At 41.9% G+C, this 24535-nt stretch overlaps 1 protein-coding gene across 1 annotated transcript in view; it reads right to left on the bottom strand.

Annotated features, from left to right (window-relative positions):
• Window positions 1-24535, bottom strand: part of dchs2 (dachsous cadherin-related 2) — a 162783-nt gene that overhangs the window by 76072 nt on the left and 62176 nt on the right. The window contains exons 5-6 of the mRNA XM_067982273.1: window positions 14870-15871; window positions 3621-3808 (exon numbers count right to left, since the gene is read on the bottom strand). Of these exons, the coding sequence (XP_067838374.1) occupies window positions 3621-3808; window positions 14870-15871 (1190 nt within the window). The remainder of the gene's footprint in view (window positions 1-3620; window positions 3809-14869; window positions 15872-24535) is intronic.

Raw genomic sequence — 24535 nt, 5'->3', positions numbered from 1 at the left:
TTTTCCCCCTTATGGGAATGTATCTTAGACTGTACCTGAACCGTCATTTCTTTAAAGGCCGCCCATTGTTCAATTACAGTTTTGCCTGCCAGTCTTTGATTCCAATTTACCTGGGCCAGATCTGTTCTCATCCCACTGAAATGGGACAGGCAATAAATGCTGGCCTTGCCAGCGACCCCCATATCCCATGAACGAATAAAAAAAAAAATTGGCCCTCCTCCAATTGAGCATTTTTACTCTAGATTGCTCCTTTTCCATAGCTAATATAAACCTTATGGTACTATGATCGCTGTTCCCTAAATGTTTCCCCACTGACACTTGCTCCACTTGGCCCACCTCATTCTCCAGAACCTGATCCAGCATTGCCTCCTTCCTCGTTGGGCCAGAAACGTACAGGTTAAGAAAATTCTCTTGAACACATTTCAAAAATTCCTCCCCCTCTTTGCCCTTTATACTATTGCTATCCCAGTCTATATTAGGATAGTTGAAGTCCCCCATCATCACTACCCTATGGCTCTTGCACCTCTCTGTAGTTTCCCTGCAAATTTGCTCCTCTATATCCTTCCCACTATTTGGTGCCCTATAGAATACACCCAGTAGTGTAATGGCACCTCTATTGTTTCTTAACTCTAACCAAATAGATTCTGTCCTTGACCCCTCCACGACATCCTTTCTCTCCAGCACTGCAATATTCTCCTTAATCAATACTGTCACCCCCCCCCCTCCTTTCTTTCCTTCCCTATCTTTCCTGAACACCTTGTATCCAGGAATATTTAGTAGCCAATCCGACTCTTTTTTGAGCCAGGTCTCCGTTATCATCACAACATCATATTCCCATGTGGCTAGTTGCACCTGCAGCTCACCAACTTTGCTTACTAGGCTTTATGCGTTTACACGCATGCACTGTAAACCTATCTTAGACTGTCTTGTATTCTCTCTTAGTCTGATCCCACCTAATGCCGTACTATTTCTTTACTCTATTGCTATCTGTCTCTCCCAATTTTTTGTGCACCTTGTTTCTCCTTTCCAATGCTACATCCTGGTGCCCATCCCCTTGCCAAATTAGTTTAAACCCTTTCCCACAGCACTAGCAAACATCCCCGCAAGGACACTGGTCCCAGCTCTGTTGATGTGTAACCCATCCAGCCTGCACAAGTCCCACCTCCCCAGAACTGATCCCAATATCCCAGGAATTTAAAGCCCTCCCTCCTGCACCATCTCTCCAGCCACGTATTCATCTGCTCTATCCTCCTATTTCTATACTTAATAGCGCCTGGAGTAATCCGGAGATTACTACCTTTGAGGTTCTGCTTATTAATCTCTTTCCTAGCTCCCTAAAATCTGCCTGCAGAATCTCATCCCTCTTTCTACCTATGTCGTTGGTACTGATATGGACCACGACCTCTGGCTGTTCACCCTCCCCCCTCAGAATGTTCTGCAGCCACTCAGTGACATCCTTGTCCCTGGCACCAGGGAGGCAACATACCATCCTGGAATCACGTCTGCGGCCGCAGAAACGCCTATCTGTTCCCCTAACTATTGAATCCCCTATCACTAATGTTCTCCTGACCTTTCTCCTCCCCCCTGTACAGCTGAGCCACGCATGGCACTATGGTCTTGGCTCTGGCTGCACTCCCCAGAGGAACCCTCTCCCTCACCAGTATTTAGAATTGAATACCAGAAGCGTTAACCATTTATGTTAACATCGCTTTCAAAATAGCAGTATTTGATACAAATGTGTTAAATGTTTATACAATAATATCGCACATCATAACTTTCTAAAATTTTTTAAAAATACAACTTTAGTTAATGTTCAATTTTCAGGCATATCAAGTCTATGTATTCGAATAAGAAAAAAATTAAGATATCCCTAAGACGATTAGGAATATACAAAAATAGACTACTTACAAGTCACGTGAGTTACATTTTCGTATTTATTGCTCCCGCTACAGAATTTCATGCAGCAGGCTCAGATATCAGGAATTTAGGCAAATTCCTAATATGTGCTCCTGTCACATAATACTCTGCATCAGGAGCACGAACGATGAAAATTTAGCCCATGGATGTTATTAAAGTAAACTCTTTGATGAATAAAGAAAACCTAAACTAGTAAGTCTTTGACAAATATCTGGTATTTTCCAGTACCGGTATTGTCAGAACATACTGCTACAGCAGCTAAAAGTTATGCAGCATGTAATGTACAAAGTATGATATGAAAACAGAGTAGGAAACAGGATAATGCTATTAGGTTTAGAGAGTGTATTTTTCAACAGACCATTTGTGCATCACATGATTACATAATTGTGTCCAGTTCTGGGCACCGCACTTTAGTAAAGATGTGAAGGCCTTGGAGAGGGTGCAGAAGAGATTTACAAGGATGATTCCAGGGATAAGGGACTTTAGTTACATGGATAGACTGGAGAAGCAGGGGTTGTTCTCCTTGGAACAGAGACAGTTGCGAGGAGATTTGATAGAGATATTCAAAATCATGAAGGGTCTAGACAGAGTAGATAGAGAGAAACTTTTCCCATTGGCGGAAGGGTCAAGAAGCAGAGGACATAGGTTTAAGGTGATTGGCATAAGAACCAAAGGTGACATGAGGAAAAACTTTTTTACACAGCGTGTGGAATGCACTGCCCGAGGGGGTGATGGAGGCAGATTCAATCATGGCCTTCAAAAGGGAACTGGATAAGTACTTGAAAGGAAAAGATTTGCAGGGCTACAGGGATAGGGCTGGGGAGTGGGACTAGCTGGATTGCTCTTGCATAGAGCCGGCGCGGACTCAGAGTGGCCTCTTTCCGTGCAATAACCTTTCTGTGATTCTATAATATGTATAATCTTATGAGTATATGCTGGTGGCGGGAAACCTCCCCCGCTGCCAGCATACATCAGAAAATAGCAGGTGCACTGCATGCAATTTTTCATCCACAATAGCTAAAATCACAGGCCTGCCATTTTGCAATATACACTGGCAATATGTTATTGCAAGCTTGTAACTGCAGTGAATTATCAGGAATGAAATGATTAAAAATACATTAATAGATCTTTAGTGGCATTGCTCATGAGTAGAATGGGGTCTGCATTTATGGATCCTATTGCATTGTGGTGGAGGGCGAGCTGTATGATGGTTCTTAGGATCTAAACTCAGAGGCCGATTTTAAGCCTGCCCGACTGGAACAGGGCAGGCAGGCAGCATTCACACACGCGCCATCTTAACCCCACCGATTCCAGTCACGGCGAAAGCACCCATCACAGTTAAACGGGGCCCCCATCAATAGTTAAATGTTGGTGAAACCTGGTAGCAGGTAGGATAGTAGCCAGAAGAGGCCCAGGTAACTTTGATACTTTGGGCTCCATAAAGAGACCTTGGGCCTCCTTGGTGAGCTTATCCTCCACCGATTTATTGGAAGATCTGGAACAAGAGCAGAAAATTGTTTGAGAATGCACTCTGCTGTGCATCTCCCCCCATTTCCCACTCCCGGGATCTAGCAGCGTACATGTGCAAACACTCAGTTTATTCTTTTTGTGCATATTGTTAGTTATCATTATACATATTATATATATTGTTTAATATCCATACATAGTAAATGATAAAAAAGGGAACATAGAAGAGTACATACCTTGACAGTGTACTCATGCCTCGGTCCAGGGTAAGAAAATAGTGGTTCATTATCATTAATGTCAGTGACTGTGATATAAACAGTTGTGGAGGCACTTTGTCGAGGTACACCATGATCTGTAACTAGTACGGACAGCTGGTGGTGAGTATGATGTTCACGATCTAATGCAACCCAGTTAACAATCTCACCTGGAAAATAAGTTCAAGACAAGAAATACAACTAATATATATTTGTACTTAAGTAAGATATATATTTCCATATGCTTAAAATATCCAGTCTTACCAATTATGTAAATTTTGGTTTGCTTTCTAGTTTTCATCCCCTTTCTCTTGAAGCAGTGTCTACAGGCCATGAGCACCACCAGTCATGTGAGAGACTAGACAGTTTTGCCATGATATTTAACTGTGGGAGGCATCTTAGCGGAGGGTGAGTGTCCTCAACCAGCATATGCACGCATATGCTTTCTAGCAGGTTTGCAATTAGGAACAGAAACTGATTTTTATCCATTTTAGCCTGAGGACATTGAGGCTAATTGTAGTACTGCACGGCTGCCTCAACTAACTCACCACTAACAAGGTTCCAATCTAGGATCCTCCAAGACAAATATTGGAGAGGGTTCTCCTTTTATGCAGACTTATTGCAGCCAAATTTCCTGAGGTGTTACATCTGAGTAAACAAGTGTACCCAATTTTCTGCCAGAACAGAAATTGGGTGTGCAATGCATCTACCCAAATATAGGCGGGAGAATTATAATGATAGACAATGACAAGAGTTGTATCTGATAGGACTTTATTCACACCATGTTGCAAAGTAATTGAGCGCATTAGGAAAGCCGGCATATTTAGAAACAGGACTCTTTTTTAAACTTTACAATAAATGTTGGGCTGGGACCACAGGCCTAATTACGCCTACTCCAACCTAAGGCTGGTACACCAGATATGCCATAAATGGGTCCTGCAACTGCCTTCATTAATATACTGTCACTAATGCCGGGAAATGTGACTGGGTCAAGAAATCCTATTCCGCCACACTTCTGGGGTTTTGGGGGGGGTGGGGGGGGGACAGTGGCAGAGTGGGGCTGTGGGAAATTCGGTCACCCATATTTGACAAATCCAGTGACTTTTCTATCTTCCAATTTAAGCAACCATGTTGCACCAAACTGAATCTGCACTGGACTTCTGCAACGGGGTCCAACAATGAACACGGTCCAAAAATGAGTCGGCATATTTAAACAAGGAGGTAAAGACATGGTGACATCATACATCTTATTTCCATCAATACTGGAAGTAAATCACACCCATGTAAAAGTCTTATTTCGGAGCTATTATTCAAAATTCCTTTTTGTTTTTTCTTAATGGCTGATGACAACTGCTTCGATGTCTACCTTTGTGTCTTCTCCTGAGGGGCTGACATTTTGGTCCCCTCCAATCAAAAGAACCCACATTGGGTTTCCTGTTGGGAATACCTCTGTGTCTTTATAATCTGCATAGATCCTGGGAGATCCAGGCTACCTTTCTATACACTTTCCCAGGACATTAGAGGAGTACCAATATTGCAAGGTCCATTCTGCCACCAGAGTCATCATAGAACACACTATGGAAATTCCAAAGGCACGGATTAGGTGCTCAGATCAGTTTGAGAGTTTAATGTAGTTAGGCTAGGTCTCAAGGATTGTGGTCATGTGCTGCAGGCTGCACAATTTACAGAGGCCACCTCTGGGAAACCTGAGAAGAGAAAGGCACCCAAGGGCAGCAGAAGGGTCAAGCAGATGAGCAGTAGCTGCATGAAGAGGATGCAGAGGATCAACCCACTACTGGCTGCAAGAGACATTCCTGCCAATCTGATACCGAAGACCATCTCTTGATTACCACATCTTGCCCACTGCATGAACAGCATTGTCTATATCTTCCACCTTCCCACCACGAATATGCCATCATCTGCAGACCCTTATGTGTAGCTCTCATTCATACCATCTCATCTAAGCCACTTGAAAACCGTGCCAAAAACAATGTCTGTGTGCGCATCAACTTTCATGTAATCATAAAAACTATACAGTGCAAGTGCTAATAAATTTCTCCTCCATATTTCCACATGGTACAAGTGTGCTACCGTGTGACCTCTTAAACCTGACCTTGTACTTCTCATAGGCACTACTTGAGTGGCAGGGATTCATGATACAGTTAACTGCTCCATTTCTATAGGAGCCTATAGTTTGAAGTGGCCCTTGTCTCACGGCATCTAGGTTCTGAAATGGGTCTATAGCAGGCTGTATCTCTGCTGCAAGAGCAACTTGATCCAACCTCCTTCCAGCAACAGGAGCAGGCATCAGAGGCTACATGTGCTGCGATCTGGAGAGACAGGAGCAGGCATCAGAGGGTACATGTGCTGCGATCTGGAGAGACAGCAGCATCATGTGAAAGCATTCCTGCAATGCTACTTGTGTTGGGCATTTGCTCTGCATGACCATTTATCCAATAAAAAGCAGACCGAATGGTACCAATTAGATCAGTTCATCCCTAAGAGATAATTGTCTGTAACCCATCAAAGTCAGATGAGACAGCCCTCTCCACTCTGCCACCCAAGGCCTCTATGGCAGGAATCTGACATAAGAAATAACATAAGAAATAGGAGCAGGAGTATGCCATACGGTCCCTCGAGCCTGCTCCGCCATTCAATAAGATCATGGATGATCTTCTACCTTAACTCCACTTTCCCGCCCGATCCCCATATTCCTTGATTTCCTTAGTGTCCAAAAATCTATTGATCTCAGTCTTGAATATACTCAACAACTGAGCACCCACAGCCTTCTGGGGTAGAGAATTCCAAAGATTCACAACCCCTGTTATTATGTCCTTAATAATAGATTCTAACATTTTCCCTACTACTGATGTCAGGTGAACTGGCCTATAGTTCCTTGATTTCTCTCTCCCTCCTTTCTTGAATAGTTTCGTTACATTTGCTACCTTCCAATCCACAGGGACTGTTCTAGAATCTAGGGAATTCTGGAAGATCAAAACCAATGCATCCACTATCTCTGCAGCCACCTATTTTAGAACCCTAGGATGTAGGCTATCAGGTCCAAGGGATTTGTTGGCTTTTAGTCCCATTAATTTCTCCAGTACTTTTTCTGCGGTACTAATCTTAATTACTTTAAGTTCCTCACTCTCACTAGACCCTTGGTACCCCATTATTTCTGGAATGCTTTTTGTGTCTTCTACTGTATGAAGATACAAAATATTTGTTTAATGTCTCTGCCATTTCCTTATTCCCCTTTATAATTTCTCCTGTCTCTGCCTCTAAGGACCTACTTTCACTTTCGCTAATCTCTTCCTTTTTACATACTTGTAGAAGTTATTACAATCTTTTTATATTTCTTGCTAGTTTACTTTCACATTCAATTTTCTCCCTCTATCAATTTCTTGGTCATCCTTTGCTGATTTCTAAAACCCTCCCAATCCTCAGGCTTACTACTCTTTTTGGCACCATTGTAAGCCTCTTATTTTAATCTAATACTATCCTCAACTCCTCTAGTTGGCCATGGTTGATCACTTTTCCCCTGGAGTTTTTATGCCTCAAGTGAATGTATATCCGTTGAGAATTCTGAAATATTTCTTTAAATGTTCGCCATTTCTTTAAATTTAATTTCCCAATCTACCTTAGCCAATTCGCCCCATTCATGGCCCAAGCTAAAACTGTCCTTAAAGCCTCAGTGGGGGAGGCATTTGCTGCAGTTTGGCCTGGTGGACTGCTTTGCTACACACCCATGCATTCTGGTGTGGCTGATGCAGGTAGTGGACTCCTTCAATTGATTTATCATCCACTGCACAGTAACCAATATAACTTTTTGTTCAAGGACAGGATAAACCAGGAAATAATACTCACGGATCTAACGTGAGTTGTGGGCAAACTCTTAGAATCCATTTTTCAAGATATAGTTAGTGAACATTTAAAAACACATGGGTCAATCAGGGACAGCTAGCATGGATTTGTTAAAGGCAAGTTTTTTTTGAAGACGTGAGTTACTGGATAGATAAAGGGAATGCGGTAGATGTAGTTTATGAGGATTTTCAGAAAGTGTTTGATAAGGTGTCTCAAGAGTTTTGTTAGAAATACTTCAGGCATATAGTATAAGAGGAAATGTAGCAGCATGGATAGAAAGTTGGCTTACTGATAGGAAACAGAGAGTTAGGGTAATTGGGTGTTGCTGAGATTGGAGAAAAGGTAGAAATGATGTACCTCGGGGGTCAGTGCTGGGTCTACCTTTATTCTCAGTATAAATGAATGATTTGGACTTGGGCATAGGAAACACAATTTCACAATTTGCTGATTAGCAGAATGGGCAGACAGGTGGAAGTCGTAATTGAATCTTTGTAAGTGTGGGAGAAAAACAAGGAATGGAAGTGTACACTCACGCCATAGGATGTGGCAGAACAGAGAGATCTAAGGATTCAAGTTCAACATTCTCTGCAAGCATGAGTGGAGATAAATAAGGCTGTAAAAAGTGCAACAGCATTTTGGGTTTTATTGTATGGGCATAGCGTAAAAGAGTAAAGAATGGTAAATTTGGACAAAACATTGATTAGGTCACGATTAGAGTAATATGTACAATTTTGGGCACTCAGTTACAGAAAGGACAGAAAAGCGATGAGTGCGTACAGTGTAGATTCACCAGGATGATGCCAGGGATGGAAAATTATAGTTGTATGGGGAGTGTTATGATACTGAGACTACATGCACTCGAGCAGATAATGCTGAATTTCACCCCCTTCATTTTATTGGGTAGGAAAATCGTGCAAAAGCGGAAATGTCCGACCTAGGTGTTCAAATGGCCACACTTGTCTGATCACATGGCACTTTTTCGAAGAAGAGCAGGGTGTTCTTCCCTGTGTCCTGGTCAATATTTATTCCCCAACCAACATCACCAAGATTATCTGGTCATTATCATATTGCTTTTTGTGGGAGCTTGCTGTGTGCCAATTGGCTACTTCATTTCCTACAGTACAACAGTGACTGCACTTCTAAAAAAAAGTACTTCATTGGCTGTAAAAGCACTATATAAATGCAAGTTCTTTTTTTCTTCCATGGAACACATTTAGTAATGGCATTTAAATCCTGCAGCAGCATGCCAATTTCCACCCAGAATATTGTAATTAGTAAGAAGTCCCACCCCATTATACTTCCAGTGTTACCACTTCAGAAAAAAATTCAGCCTGATAACTAGGTTGCACAGCCCAAAGGTTATGGTATTCTCAGCTCACTTTTTTAAACTACTTTTTACATTTAATTTCTGTCTGTATACTCTGCATTCCATTCTATAGTAAAGAGATGGACAGATGGACTGCTCAGTTATGATGCATTAATCTACTCTGTTCAAATCAACATCAGTACAAATTGAAAATCTGGACAAAATGTATTCAAATAGCCTGCAAGCTCGCAAGCTTTCTAAAATGTTGTTGACACAAGAGGATGTATTTTCCAATTCTCACCACTGATGTGGGGGGGGTTATATTGGATAGCTCCCGAAGCCGGGCGCGGGGGTCGCGGTGCGCGATTAACCCGCGCCCGGTCGTTGAGATGCAGGCAGCACGTAACATTCGTGCTGCCTGGTGATTTACCTGATTGCTGCGTCCAGCCAGCGCTACCTGCACTGTTGAGTGGCTGCGCACCAGCAGGGGGACCAGATATTGCGAGTGGCTAGCACCAGCTAAAGGCAGCCTGCACATCTTAAAGAGAAGGTGCAGTGTGGCTGCAGGAAGTGATGGAAGTCAATTGGGAAGTGAATCTGTGCTGCAATATAGTGCAGCATGGTGATGGTGGGGCCTCTGGAATTTTTAATGAGCAATAACTGGGATGCTCAACGTTTGTGAGACCCTGATATTTGTAAAATTTAAGATATAGGTCCGCACGGAGTCTGATTAGAGATCAGACATTGCACGTGTAAAACACATATGCAGGTCCCGTCCCTACCTGTTGAGTTATTTTAAAACATTGAATAAAGGTTGCGCACTACTAAATCCCACATCCTCCAATCTGCACGCCAGACCCCACCAATCTGCCGATCTGAGTTTGTACTGGGCCTGCGAGAATGCATGCATCAAGGTTCTCTGATGATGCACTGGTGGCCTTGGTGCAAGAAGTGGACAGAAGGAGGGGAATCCTATATTCGGTGGGGGGGGGGGCCTGCAAGAGGCCCTCCACACATATCCTCTCAAGGCAGTGGGAGGCAGTAGGGGATGAAGTCAATGCTAGGCGCATAGCATCACGAACATGGGTGCAGTGCAGGAAGAAGTTGTTCAATGCTTTGATACGAGTGGTCAAGGTGAGTGAGGTCAACTGTCAAGTGGCATCTTCTACCAACTGCACCACTAGCCGCATTCACTGCTCCACGCACTACACCCCTCATCACCCACGTACCAACAAACACTTTCAATCAGTATTCAACTCTTCCAATTAGATGCTTCCTTTCACACTCACGCATTATCACGGTCACACACACCAGTGGCTATTCAAACATGACAGACACATCACCCAAACATCTTGCAGGACACTCACCGACACACGTCCCGCTTTCTTGCAGGAGAAGGTGGCGCATAACAGAAGGCAGCAAGTAGCAGTGGCTCCATGGAGCATGAATCTGCTGTTCTCTCTCAGGATGACAGCATTCACGTACCAACCCTGCCACTCCGCCAGTGCCCTTGCTGTTGCCTGACAGCTAGCTAGCCCACTCCCCGTACAGTATTAAACTTTATTATAGGAACACAGGAAGACAGGAACAGGAGTAGGCCATTTAGCCCCTCGAGCTTGTTCCGCCATTCAATGAGATCATGGTTGATCTGAGACCTAACTCCATCTACCCGTCTTAGCCCCATATCCCTTAATACCTTTGGTTAACAAAAATCTATCCATTTCAGATTTAAAATTAATAATTGAGCTAGCATCAACTGCCGTTTGTGGGACAGCAGTCCAAACTTCTACCACCCTTTGCGTGTGGAAGTGTTTCCTAATTTCACTCCTGCAAGTCCTGGCTCTAATTTTTAAACTATGTCCCCCAGTCCTAGTATAAGGACATAAGAAATAGGAACAGGGTAAGCCATACAGACCCTCAAGCCTGCTCCACCATTCAATAAGATCATGGCTGATCTTCGACCTCAACTCCACTTTCCCGCCCGATCCCCATATACCTTGATTCCCCTAGAGTCCAAAAATCTATTGATCTCAGCCTTGAATATACTCAAAGACTGAGCATCTACAGCCCTCTGGGGTAGAGAATTCCAAAGATTCACCACTCTCTGAGTGAAGAAATTCCTCCTCATCTCAGTCATAAATGGCTAACCCCTAATCCTGAGACTATGCCCCCTAGTTCTAACCTCTCCAGCCAGGGGAAACAGCCTCTCAGCATCTACCCTGTCAAGCCCGCTAAGAATTTTACATGTTTCATTGAGATATTGAAGTATAGGGGATCTCCAAAAACAGGTACAAATGCATCAGCAGCCAGAAGCAATAATCCAGCAACTAACCAGTAACTCCTGCACGATCCCTTTAAATAGTGCTGGTGGGGCGTCCTCCATGCTGTTTAAAACCTGTTCAGCTGTGCGAAGTTAAGACAGTGCATTGGCTGGAGCGTTGAGTTCCAAAATCGCATCTGTTCCTTTAAATCAGCGTTGCACACTGATCTACTGCATAGTCTCCCGACTTTACTTGCTGTCAACGGTCGTTATCTGCGCATGCACGAACCGCCTTTACCAATATGGCATCCGGCCCATGTCACGCTAGAAGTGTGCGCACGCATTCCGGACGCTACTTTGGGTCCTTAGGAGTCTGCGTAGCGTCTACGCAACGGGCGTTATGCGACCCAATTTAGAGTCCATGGTGTTGGTGCAGAATGTGTGATGAAGAGTTGTGAAATCAGGTGGACAACCTGCTTATGTCTCTAAACATAATGCAACACACACATTAACGTGAGCAGACAACTCCGTTGCTGAAAACAGCCAAGAGCTTCATTCCAATATAGAAATGAATTACAATGATATGCAAATCAATTTCCCTAATTTTTTTTTATTGGGAATGACCTGTGTCATCAGTGTAAATATGTCTTTGCAGGGATGGCCATTCTGTGCGACACAGAATCAGAATTTAAAGGAACATCAGTGATTTTGAATGGTTGGAAATAGAATTGGCAATTTATGTAAGATTTTTGTTTCGATTCATGACAAGGAAAACTCAGGAGAGGTGTACACAGGTGGCTGATCCAATGTCGGCCATTTGACGACTTACATAAAGGTCAGGGGTTCAAGCCCCACTCCAGAGTACATAATTTAGGCTGCTACTTCAGTGCAGTGCTAAAGGAGTGCTGCAGTGTCAGAGAGGCTGTCTTTTGGGTGCAACTTTAAATTGAGGCCCTGTCTGCCTGTTCAGGTGAATGTAAACAATCCCTATTCGAAGAGCTGACACTATTTGAAGAAAAGCAAAGCAGGTCTCCTGCTGTCCTCACCAGCATTTATCTCTCAACCAGCACCATCAAATCAGATTAACTAGTCATTTATCTCATTGATGATGGTGGGACCTTGCTGTACACAAATTGGTTGCCTCGTGTTTTTTTTTTATTCGTTCATGGGATGTGGGCATCGCTGGCAAGGCAAGCATTTATTGCCCATCCCTAACTGCCCTTGAGAAGGTGGTGGTGAGCCGCCTTCTTGAACCGCTGCAGTCCTTGTGGTGAAGGTTCTCCCACAGTGCTGTTAGGAAGGGAGTTCCAGGATTTTGACCCAGTGACAATGAAGGAATGGCGATATATTTCCAAGTCGGGATGGTGCGTGACTTGGAGGGGAATGTGCAGGTGTTCCCATGTGCCTGCTGTCCTTGTCCTTCTAGGTGGTAGAGGTCGCGGGTTTGGGAGGTGCTGTCGAAGAAGCCTTGGCGAGTTGCTGCAGTGCATCCTGTGGATGATACACACTGCAGCCACCGTGCGCCAGTGGTGGAGGGAGTGAATGTTTTGGGTGGTGGATGGGGTGCCAATCAAGTGGGCTGCTTTGAATGTTGTTGGAGCTGCACTCGTCCAGGCAAGTGGAGAGTATTCCATCACACTCCTGACTTGTGCCTTGTAGATGGTGGAAAGGCTTTGGGGAGTCAGGAGGTGAGTCACTCGCCACAGAATACCCAGCCTTTGACCTGCTCTTATAGCCACAGTATTTATGTGGCTGGTCCAGTTAAGTTTCTGGTCAATGGTGACGCCCAGGATGTTGATGGTGAGGGATTCGGAGATTGTAATGCCATTGAGTGTCTAGGGGAGGTGGTTAGACTCTCCCTTGTTGGAGATGGTCAGTATCAGGCACTTGTGTGGTGCGAATGTTGCTTGCCACTTATCAGCCCAAGCCTGAATGTTGTCCAGGTCTTGCTGCATGCAGGCATGGACTGCTTCATTTTCTGAGGGGCTGCGAATGGAACTGAACACTGTGCAATCATCAGCAAACATCCCCATTTCTGACCTTATGATGGAGGGAAGGTCATTAATGAAGCAGCTGAAGATGGTTGGGCCTAAGTGCCTAAATAACAACAGACACTACACTTCAAATGCAATTCATTGGCTGTGAAGCATTTTGGGACATGCTGAGGACATGAATGGTGCTATATAAATGTAAGTTTTTTTTACTTCTTTCTATAGCTTTGAACTCAATGACAAGACATATGGCATATTGTATTTGGTCAACACTCAGCAGTACTTTTTGATGCTTTTTGTAATTTAGGATATTCTTTTCAGTCTTAATTTGCTAAACAGGGAAGCAAAGTCTAGAAAGATTATTTTATGTGGCTAGGCCCACACTGTAGGAAAATGGAGTGGGGAGGAGGATTGCAGAGATGCGGTGGAGCATTCCCTGAGCATCTTTCTGGTGCTGTCTGCCCCAGAAAATAGATATGAGGGGCTCTGAAAGTCTAGGCTGTAATTTTCTGCTTTTCACTCTTGACTCAAAGCTCTACATATTATATTGGGTGTGAAGGATGAAATCCGTTATGCAATCTGTCAATTTTCCATCAATTACTCTTATTACATTCATTATTTCTTTCTTACTCCTACCTTCCTAAGTTTCAACTTGTCTCCACTGATATTTGAATTATTTGCCCTATTGAATACCTTGGCTGGATCACGTTTGTCAATCCATTTTATAATCTTGAAAACATCAATTAGGCAACCGTCCCAAAGAGAACAAAGGTTCTTATCTTAATACCCGGAACCATCTTGGTTGTTCACCTTGTAGCCTCTGATAGGAAATAACACATTTCCTATGAATAGGTGACCAGAACTGCACAGTACTCCAGATACAGACTGACCAACAAGTTAAACAGCAACACTACAACCTCTTTGATTTGTACTCTATTCCTTTGCTAATACAGTATCTTATTAGCCTTTTTTTTAACTGCATCCCAGCATTATGCTAATATGTCATAGATTTATCTGCAATAATCCATAAATCGCTTTTCTGATCCGTATGCTAAACAACTGTTTTCCATTTAACACATTCTTCCTCTTTTGCTTCTTTGCTCTAATATTATTTCACACTTATCTGCATTGAACTGTATCTTCTACCTATTGGCTCAGTTACATAAAAACATCCAAATGCTTCTGCTTTTGTTGCTCAATATTTCCAATGTGTTCTATTTTTGTATCATCTGGAAATTTGGAATTTGCTTATGATACCCTCATTCAAATCTTTATTTACATTGAAAACGCAGAGGTCCTAAGACTGACCCCATGAAGTATTCTGTTCAGGACCCCATTCCAGTTTTAAAAGTTTCCCGTTTACTATTTGTTTTCTGTGTTTAACCCAATTACATATCAATTGCCATCTTTTGCCCCTTATTCCACGATTCCTTACCTTAGCCATTAATTGGGAATGTGAAATGTTGTCAAAGCTTTCTGATTACCATAGAAATATAGAATGTTACAGCACAAAACCAGGTCATTTGGCCTATCAAGTCTGTGCCAGCATTTTTCTCCATGTGAGCTACTTTTCTAAGTCTACTTTTCTGCTCACTCTTCAAATACTCTTTAATTTTCCTCCTTTCTAAGCAACTATACAATTCCCTTTTAAAAAGAATTTAGTATAAAAAACTTAGCTTTTCCCTCTGTATTTTACATTTCTCTTTTTTGTCATTTGTTCTTTTTCTCACATTTACTTGTATGCACTTTTCCTTTGGATGCAGGTCTTGCTATCACGGTATTCCCTTCCCTACAACTCGTTAATTTGTTTTACCTGTCTTTGAATAAATTCTGAAGAATTTTCCATCAGATAACAGTGTATATGACAACTGAGAATTTTTTCCTGAATCTCGATCTGTTGCTTGTATTTTTCCAACCAGGCCTTGAGGAATGGGATTTTCTTCAATTGTGAAAAAATATAAATCTTGTGTAAACGTAGGAGGATTATCATTTTCATCTATAACACTAACAGTTACAATGGTAGCAGCACTTCGTTTTAAGTGATCCCTTGGATTCATGGCAAATACTTTAAAGTTGTAAGCAAACGTAGATTCATAGTCCAGAGTTCTACGAATGTAAATCCAGCCACTGTCAGCATGGATGCCAAACATTAACGAATCCAAATTTGGCTGAAGTGAATAAACTAAGCCAGAGTCTGGCTGAAGATCTCGTCTGTAAGCATGGACTTGCAAAACTCTCGTGTCTGATGGTGCAGCTTCACTGACTTCAACTTGGTAAACTAGTGTTTCAAAAGTCAAAATATCATCCAAATGGTCAATATTCACAAATAACATGAACACAGCACTCAATGGTTGGGTTCCCTGGTCACTTGCTAAAATATTTAGAACGTATTGTTGCTTCACTGAGAAAAGGCTCCTGTTGAGATAAAGTGTTCCATGTATGGGATCAATGGTAAAAATTTGTTCATGGTCATTCTGTAAACTGTACACAACTATTCCATTTGATCCACTGTCTTTGTCGTCAGCATGGACAATGTAGATAACTGTTCCTGGTAAAGTGTTCTTTGAAATGGTAATAATTTCAGATTCTTGATAGAATGTTGGTGTGTTGTCATTGACATCAGTAATTGTTATGTTGACCTGCGTACTGCTATAGACAGGGGAGTTGGTGCTTTGAGACTGAACAGTAAGCAATGCAAAAGGTTGGGCTTCGTGGTCTAACTGCTTACTGCTTCTGATGAGACCAGATTTAAATTCAATGAAAAAATAGCCATATGGATCACCAGAGGAAATTCTGTATTTCAATTCTAGGGAATCTGCAAAGAGAAAAAAGTTTGAACATTTCATATTAAGTACAATAGCACATCCATACAACCATAGAAGTTTACAGCTATACAGCCCATCATATCTGTGCCGGCTCTTCGCACATTTTAGAAACATCTTGCCTTCTCTACTTCAGTGGAAACAGTCCCAGTATCTCAAATTTCTACTTATAACTATATTTTCCCATCCCTGACAAAACAATGCTGTATGCTCTCAATGGCTTTGATGTGCTTTCTATAACTGGGCATCCAAAATGGCAAACAGCACTTTTACTATGGCCTAATAACTGACTTGTACAAATACCTTACCTTTTTGCTCATTACTCTATGCCCCTATTTATAAAACCCAAAATACTATTGGCCTTATTTAAGGCTTTGGCTACTCGCATTTTCAGTGAATTATGTTTTGAAATCCGTAGGTTTCAATACATAATTCATCCACATTTTCCATCAAAAAATAGAACTTTATGCAGCACAATAAAAAAAAGGTACAGTGTAGATCAAGGGAACCACAGCAAATTATATTTACATTGAAGTCTGTGTTGGCCTGAATGTAGTGCTAAACAATGAAAGTAGGCGCCCTTGATGGCTCAGTGGATAAATGCACTGCCCCATGTGGTACATCCCAAAGATCTCAGATTTAATTCCTGGTTTGTGGGGGTTAGCTGGACATCAAAGCCCAGAAATAACGCAAGGGGGTGCTGCTCCAAAGTTCTAATGGATTGAGAAAGTGGGCATCCCAATACATCACTACAGGCGCAGGTGTCCGCCCCTTTAATGTAAATGACCCCATTCTCAGCATTTGGGATGCAGTCATTATTGGATTAAATCAGTGGGTAGAAGTTTCACTCTGTTAGGTGACACACTTCCAGGGTTCTCTCTTTTTTTTTATATTTCAAAATAAACTTTATTCATAACATTTGTAAAGGTATATACAATGCAATTTGAGTCACGCATCAAAACAATACAATACAGGTCATGCAATTTGCAACGGTACATACAGTACAAATTAAAGGTCCCTGTACAATCAATAGTTATGCACCACACATTGTAAATACAGTTCATGGCACCCTAGGGTGCCTCACTGCATTACAGTTATTACCAGTTACAGATACAGTACATTCCGTAACATTCATTTATCATTTTACATTCTCTCTTTTGCTCACTATGTAATAACTATTACTGAAAAGTGTAGAGGTGAGGATTTTGGGCGAGGAAGGGATCAAGGTTGGATCTGATCTCCCCACAGTTCAACAGACTTTAGAGCTAGATTTTCCACTCAAGTTACGCTCCCAGGAGCAATTGGACCATAAAGCATCAGAAAATCATTTGGGAGCCACTCCACCAATTTCCCATGCTTCCCCACCAGTCCCAATATTTTCCACCAGTAGTGACATCGGCATTTAAATCGTTTGCCCAAATATAGGTGGGCATATTATAATTAGAGGCAAATGATAGGGGTACATCAGACAACATATTTCTCATCGTTTGCGCCTTAGCAATGCTGGGCACAAGGGATATCTCTGTGCCCCTACTGTTCAGTGCTGTTTAAGGTGGCATGGGATAATTTAAATTTTAAATCATCCACAGGGAACTGAATCAATGATGGGATGATCAAGTAAACTCCCAGCCCTTCTTCGGCTGCCCCTCGTGCTATGTAGGACATTCTCTAACCTCTCCCAAGCCGGGTCCTGGGTAGAGGCAAGGAAACCTACCAAAATTATTTAAACAGCCCTGACCTCAGAAACTCAGTCAGACTCAAGGATGCATCCGTTGGTCTGCTGGTGTTCCTGCCAAGCGGATGATCTGTATGTCCTTGTCAAGCTCACACATTAATAATGACTGGTATCAAAGAGCTCCTTCCACAGTCGAACTGTACCCCAGGAGCAGAGAAGAAAAAATACATGCTCATTTTGAATACAAGGCTCTCAGTTATAATTACTAAAGGTTGAATTTCACTTTCATATTGGTATAGTATTATGCTAATGTCAGATTTCTAATTTTGTCACAAACGGCTACAATTTTTTTCTTGCGCAGTAAAAATGATAGACGGTGGATTACTTTTAATTTCCATGTGCTATGCATCTCGTATGTTGCGTTACCATATTTCATTCTTTTCAGCTGGTGGAAGATGAATGCTGTCTAACAAACACAAAATTGAACAGCTTGCAAGAATAATTGCTGAGCTAATTGTTAAGTTGCTAGCAATGCACTTAATAAGCTGAAACATGAAAATCTTTGCTAACGCTGCTGTGCTGTACACAGGCCTCCAGTGCCTTTTACACTGACTTTTTTTTTCAAAAAATATACTTTATTCGTAAAATTTGTAGCAAAAAACATACAATACAGTTGTCATATCTGACTGGCTTAGCTGAAAGTGTAGGAAACCTGTTGCACCCAGAAGGCTCTGCACTTGATTGGCCCCTTAAAAGATAACCATTCCACTTTTTGAAAATGAAGCACTACAGCTTATGTTACAATTGTTTGTCTAAGTGCTCCCTGACATCCAATTGATAAGGCTATCAGCTCCAATATACTAACTCTCCAACTATGAGGTTCAAATCATGTCACATCGCAAAAGACATCAATTTGCATTTTTCACTCCTGAATGCCCATTTTACTAGTGTAAATCAGGAAAGTCATGATCAGATAATGAGCATGCGTTCTGTTCCAATCGAACTCTGCCTACTGTGCACTGTGCCCAAGTTTTCGGGGCTGGGACCAGTGGTGTCAGAGGCACCTGCTTCAAACAGGCAGCAGCCTCATTTTAATATTCAGTTGGCAGTGGGAATATCTTGCACGCCATTTCCCGATGTTTAGGTGTACAGGACATTGCTGCATCCGTGAAAGAACATCGAACGTTGCTGGAGAATGAACAGTGATGGTAGCTGGTTTAAGGCAATTGAACCAACAATTTTTCAGTCATTTCTTGATCATTTTGAATGCTTTCTTGTTGTTTTTTTCTTCTAGAACTTAGGTTCTCATGAGCTTTTGTGCCAAATTGTTATCATTTGTTTTTTTTGCCCCAGCACCATTATTGTCAAAATGGGTTTCCCAGTGGGAATTCCCTCATCTGGGGTGTTTAGAAGAGGAGGATGAAGAGGACAAACAGAAGGATGAAAGGAAGGTCAGGCTGTGCAATAGGTGCTCAGTCCCCACCTTCCAGTACCCTCACATGCATTTAGGAGGTGACTAGACCACATTTTGGCAGACAATTAGTGCATGTGCAAGCCTCTATTCCCAAAGGTAGTTGGAACAGTTGACCCAATGGCACCACAAGGTTACATAAATGCCTAACTAACTGTAACACTGAATGCTTCTGCAGAAACACTCCAATCACAGTATGTCATGTTTTCAGTGGTACTGCAGGAAAAGAGGTATGCAGGGGTGATTAACAGGCAGTGTACCCTGATTGGTCACATAGAATCATAGAAAGTTATGGCACAGAAGGAGGCCATTCGGCCCATCGTGTCCGGGCCGGACCATCATGCCACAAACTATATCTGCCGGCCTGGCAGACCTACATGGCAATGACCCCATGGGAAACAATCTGGTTCAATAAAGAAAGCCAGATGCAGAGCTGTGCTATCTTTGCAAGAAAAACTGCAGCAAAGGTAAGAAAATAAGAAATAGGTGCAGGAATAGGCCATAGTGCCCCTCAAGCCTGCTCCGCCGTTCAATAAGATCATGGCTGATCTTTGACCTCAACTCCACTTTCCCGCCCGATCCCCATATCCCTTGATTCCCCTAGAGTCCAAAAATCTATTGATCTCAGCCTTGAATATACTCAATGACTCAGCATCCACAGCCCTCTGGGGTAGAGAATTCTAAAGATTCACAACCCTCCGAGTGAAGAAATTCCTCATCTCAGTCTTAAATGGCCGACCCCTTATCCTACGACTATGATCCCTGGTTCTAGACTCTCCAGCCTGGGGAAACAACCTCTCAGCATCTACCTTGTCAAGTCCTCTCAGAATTTTATATGTTTCAATGAGATCACCTCTCATTCTTCTAAACTCCAGAGAGTTGACTACTCAACCACTCCTCATAGGACAACCCTCTCATCCCAAGAATCAATTAGCTGGCACATCCAATGGAACAGTCAGCGGTGGCCTGAAACTTGGTTCCACCTCATTGCAGTATGCAGTAAAGTGGACCCACTGTCTAACAGAACAAGAAAGAGAACAATAATGTTTTGCAGCTATCAGACATTGTAGATTACGGGTTATTATTCTGCAATACAACGCTTACACCAGAATTTCCACCAACTTAAGTCTCACTTCACTCATAGGTTAAAATTATCTTATGTAAAAACTTCTAGCCATCACAAAGCTGGTCAGGTTTGCTGTGGTGGAGTAGGGGTTAAGAAGTAGAGAGATTTACTGTGCATTTGGCCCATACTGTACCAGACCCAGGAATGCTTTCTGTTGATGCTGTGGCTAAAAGTTGTGAAGTTTTCCATTCTCTAGCACTGAAATCCTTCACCTCAACAAACACAAAAATGACACTGGTTCTACATTTTGTATGCATAGATCGATGATGTTGCAAACCATACAAAATGACGGGTAGGACGCCCCACCTTAATCAGCATCATTTCAGCTTCTAATGAACTTGTGTTGCACTGCCATTGACAGTCTACAGTGGCAGAACTGCAGCCTAATTGCAAAAAGCCAGTCTCTGTAATCCCAACGCTCAGTAGTCAAGGGTTCTTCCCAGTATATTCCCCCCCCCCACTTTCCATCTGTCTTGTCAGTGCATGTGCGTGACTGGTACATTACACTGCAATTGATCCTTTAGACAATGTGGTCTTAAAAGGTCAGGCCAAGTTAAATAGCTGTACCTTAGTAGTATTATGTACCATAGCCACACCATGGTGCATTACATGGTATAATGTTCTTGTTATAAAACGGCATATTATCAAACTAACCATAAGTAGCATTGATGGTTTATATTCTGGATAAGGTTTGTAAATCAAAAAATCACCAATCATGTAGGAGGGTGGAGATACACTGAACTTAATGCTTAAAGGTTAAAAAAAGAGAGCAATATATGTATTTTTCAAATATACCAGATAGACAATTGATCTATAAAATTCAACAAAAATACCCACAGACTACAACAGTGTCAATGATTCCTTTGTTATCTCCACTCATGAGAAAGGCGTTCATTAATTTTCACAATCATGAAAGAACAATGGTAACACAATGTAACTGGAACAATGTCACATCTAAAATGCATGCAGAGAACAGAAAATAACAATTCTTTTAGTTATGCTATCTACATTAAATAGTAAAACATAATGCATTTAACTTTATTTAAAATTAGAAAAAGAACAGCTGATCCTGGTTAGATCAGTCTTTATTGCCTTGTTGTTTCCCCACTGATTACTGAGTGATACTCTATCATTTTGCATTAAAATAATCATAGCTGACAGGATATGTGCATGCCCTCACTGTCCTAATCTTCCTACCCACTTGATGAGGCTACTTTTACCCAAAACTAATATAAAAAATAATAATTTCCCACAAAGCAGCTGATGCTTTCTAACAAATGTAAAGATGAGAAAACAAACCTATGTAAAATTTTTATACTTCCCAGTATTTTAACACTAAATCTTGCAGATATTTTAGTTTCCTTTCTAATATATTGGGCATGATAATAATGCAGAGGCGGGTTCTAAGCGGAAAGTGGGAGGGCGCGATAGCGGGCGCGATACACGGAAGATGTTTGGGCGTGTGGGAATGTCCGATTTCAACATGGATACCTAATTAACACTTCTGGGTTTCACGTCTCCAACGCGCGCGAGCGGGAGTGATGTGCACCCGCATGACGCGATCTCAACTCGACTATTTAAAGGGCCAATTCAAAGATGGAATTTGGAAGAGTTGGGAGCATTTGGAAAGACATGGAAAAGTTAAAGATGGAGTCAGGATGTTCAAAGGCTGCGCCCTGTTTCAACGATGCCTCACTTGATGTACTGCTGGGTGCAGTAAGGAACAGGAAGGAGGTATTGTTTCCCAGCATCAGCAAGAAGAAACCTGCTGATGTCACCAAGGTGGCATAGTTAGAGCTGGATGAGGAAGTCATCAGGAGTATTGGGCTCCCATACCTGGATCCAGTGCAGGAAGCGGTTTAATTATCTAATCAGGTTAGGAAAAGTAAGTATAATTGCAGATTCTCCTACATCCTCTAGTGCACCCCCCCATTCTCCACCCCCCCCCCCACTCTGTATTGTCAAAAGTACTCCATCACATCACTCCTCACAGCCACTTAAGCTTCAAGAGCACCCATCATTCACTTTATATGCACTTCCTCACGTCCCCATTTATCCATCCACCACCGCCACTCACCCCAATCCTGCAATGTGGTGCCACCTCAGTCAGTTCACTGGATTGTAAGCACAAGTACTCAAATGCATGCCAGTAGCAATCGTGATGCATCTGCCTGATAATCACCTTCACCGAATGCACTACATCCACTACATGCCTTACAAACACTCACAGGTCTGTCATTCCCCCTTCCAGGAGAAGCAAACACAAAATACATAGGAGAGGGAGAGGTCTGGAGTTGACCTGCCATAGATAGTGCAGCTGACATCTACAGAGGAAAAGGCCATGGAGATCAGTGATATATCTGCATCCCTGACCATCGGAAATGGAGAAACTGGGACTTCACAGCTGTTTTAAACTGGATAGCCCAGTGGTGAAGGATAGAATACTAGAGCCTAATCTTCAATTGCTTCCAAGCCTTTATTCACAGAGCTCCACACAATACACACACCTCACCCTAGATCAGATCTCTTATAAATGGATACAAGAGAGTTCCCAATTAATACACACCACCTGAATACAACACTAATTGGCATAAATCACATGGATACCATTAACAGATTCCCTTCTCTCTCTTTAAATAAAAAATAAATAAACTTTATAAATACAATACAAACAAAAATTTCAAAGATCAAAAGCTTCCATACGCTGTACAACTTATACTATTCTAAAAGTATTACATTGTGAAGCAACCGTTCTCCAGGACCTCTAATAATTTCTTCGTACATATACTTCTTTTAGTAAAACAATCCGACAGTTGATGGCTTGAATCCACCCATTTAATTTTCGAGATTTCCTTTCTCTCCAGCATTTGTTTCAAGCCAGCAAGGTCAATCCGTAATCTTTTCTCATTCGCATTTTTTGTAGAGTGTACATTATCCCACAATGAATGATTATCTACATAACATTCACTATCTTCAGTATTCCCATTGTACAGGATGTCACTCAAGATTTTTGCCAAATAGAATCCCATATCGATTGCATCGACAAGAGCCAGTGTTTCAGCAGCCAGAGTACTTTTAACAACCCTTTTTATTTTCTTAGCTTCCGAAGCTAAAGGGCAACATTTCTCATTCTCATCCATAAGAAACGCTATGAAACCAGCTGCACTAGAATATCCATCAGGAAGATTAGCATGTGAAGCATCACTAAAGATAACTAGCTTTATTTTCTTTGGGTCATGTAAGCATGGGAACTTAAGTATGCATTTATCTATATTTAATTTTCATAATGTTTTATTTGCCTTTAAAACATTCTCTACTATTGGGTGTTTCATTGAAGTACTTAACTCCAACACATCAAAACTAGTGTCTGGTCTAGTCTGAGTGCATAATCAGTTCAACTGACCAATCAACCTTCGTAATTGCTCTGTCTCTTCTTTAGATATAACATCACCTTTCTGTGATGACCTAGTACGATTCACCAGGATGGGAGTAACACTCTCTAAATAGGACTGTTGATTTAAAGTTATCCCAGACCCACTCTGCTTAATATCTAAACCAATATATTTAAAAGCCCCACAGGCCTGACTCCCAATTTTAAATTTTACTCTAATCTTATTAATGACGAATCTCAAATTCCGCAGTACCACCTCAAAAGAAATCATCAACATGCATCATGAAAATGCCTGAAAGTTTTCTGTTATGGTACCAATAAAACATTGTGGAATCTGATTTTAGTTGAACACAACCTGTTTTCAGAAAAACAGATGTCACCGAAAAATACCATACCCTGGAAGCATCATTCAGGACACAGACGCATTTGTTTAGTTTCCATAGTTTTGCTTCTGCATCTGCTGCCTCCTTAGGCGATTTTAGAAATATTTCTCTCTGAAAAGTATTGCCCTGCAGAAATGTGGCTTTTATGTCAACTGACCATGAATATGTTGCCAAAAGAGCCAACAAGATTTTTAAGACTACCTTTCCAGCAATGGGAGAATCCACTCAAACATCTGTATTACCCAGTTTCTTTTCAAAACCCCTAACTACCAACTTTGCTTTATCCTTGTAAGTTCCATCTGCAAGGACTTTTTCAGTACAAACCCATCTATGCGACAAAGCTGGTTGACCCTTATCTGTTACCTCAGAATAAACTCCAAATTCTTTTCAACTAACTAATTCCCTTTGTTTCGCCTCTCTTACTCGTTTATCCTCAAGTTTATTGGCAGCCACCAAAACTTCACGATCATGAGGAGTTCTGCTTCTAGTTCTGTGGTTTTTGTTCCATTGTCTGACCTAGTGAAGCTTCTATGTCTGTAGGGACTACAACTACGAGATCGCCCTCTTTCATCTCTCGTTCACGATCGTTTGCTGACGTAAGATTCACTTCT

Source organism: Heptranchias perlo, chromosome 1 (genome assembly GCF_035084215.1).
Source record: "Heptranchias perlo isolate sHepPer1 chromosome 1, sHepPer1.hap1, whole genome shotgun sequence".
Classification (NCBI taxonomy): Eukaryota; Metazoa; Chordata; class Chondrichthyes; order Hexanchiformes; family Hexanchidae; genus Heptranchias; species Heptranchias perlo.
The sequence above is the reverse complement of the archived record's forward strand: the minus strand, read 5'-3'. Positions and strand labels throughout refer to the sequence as shown.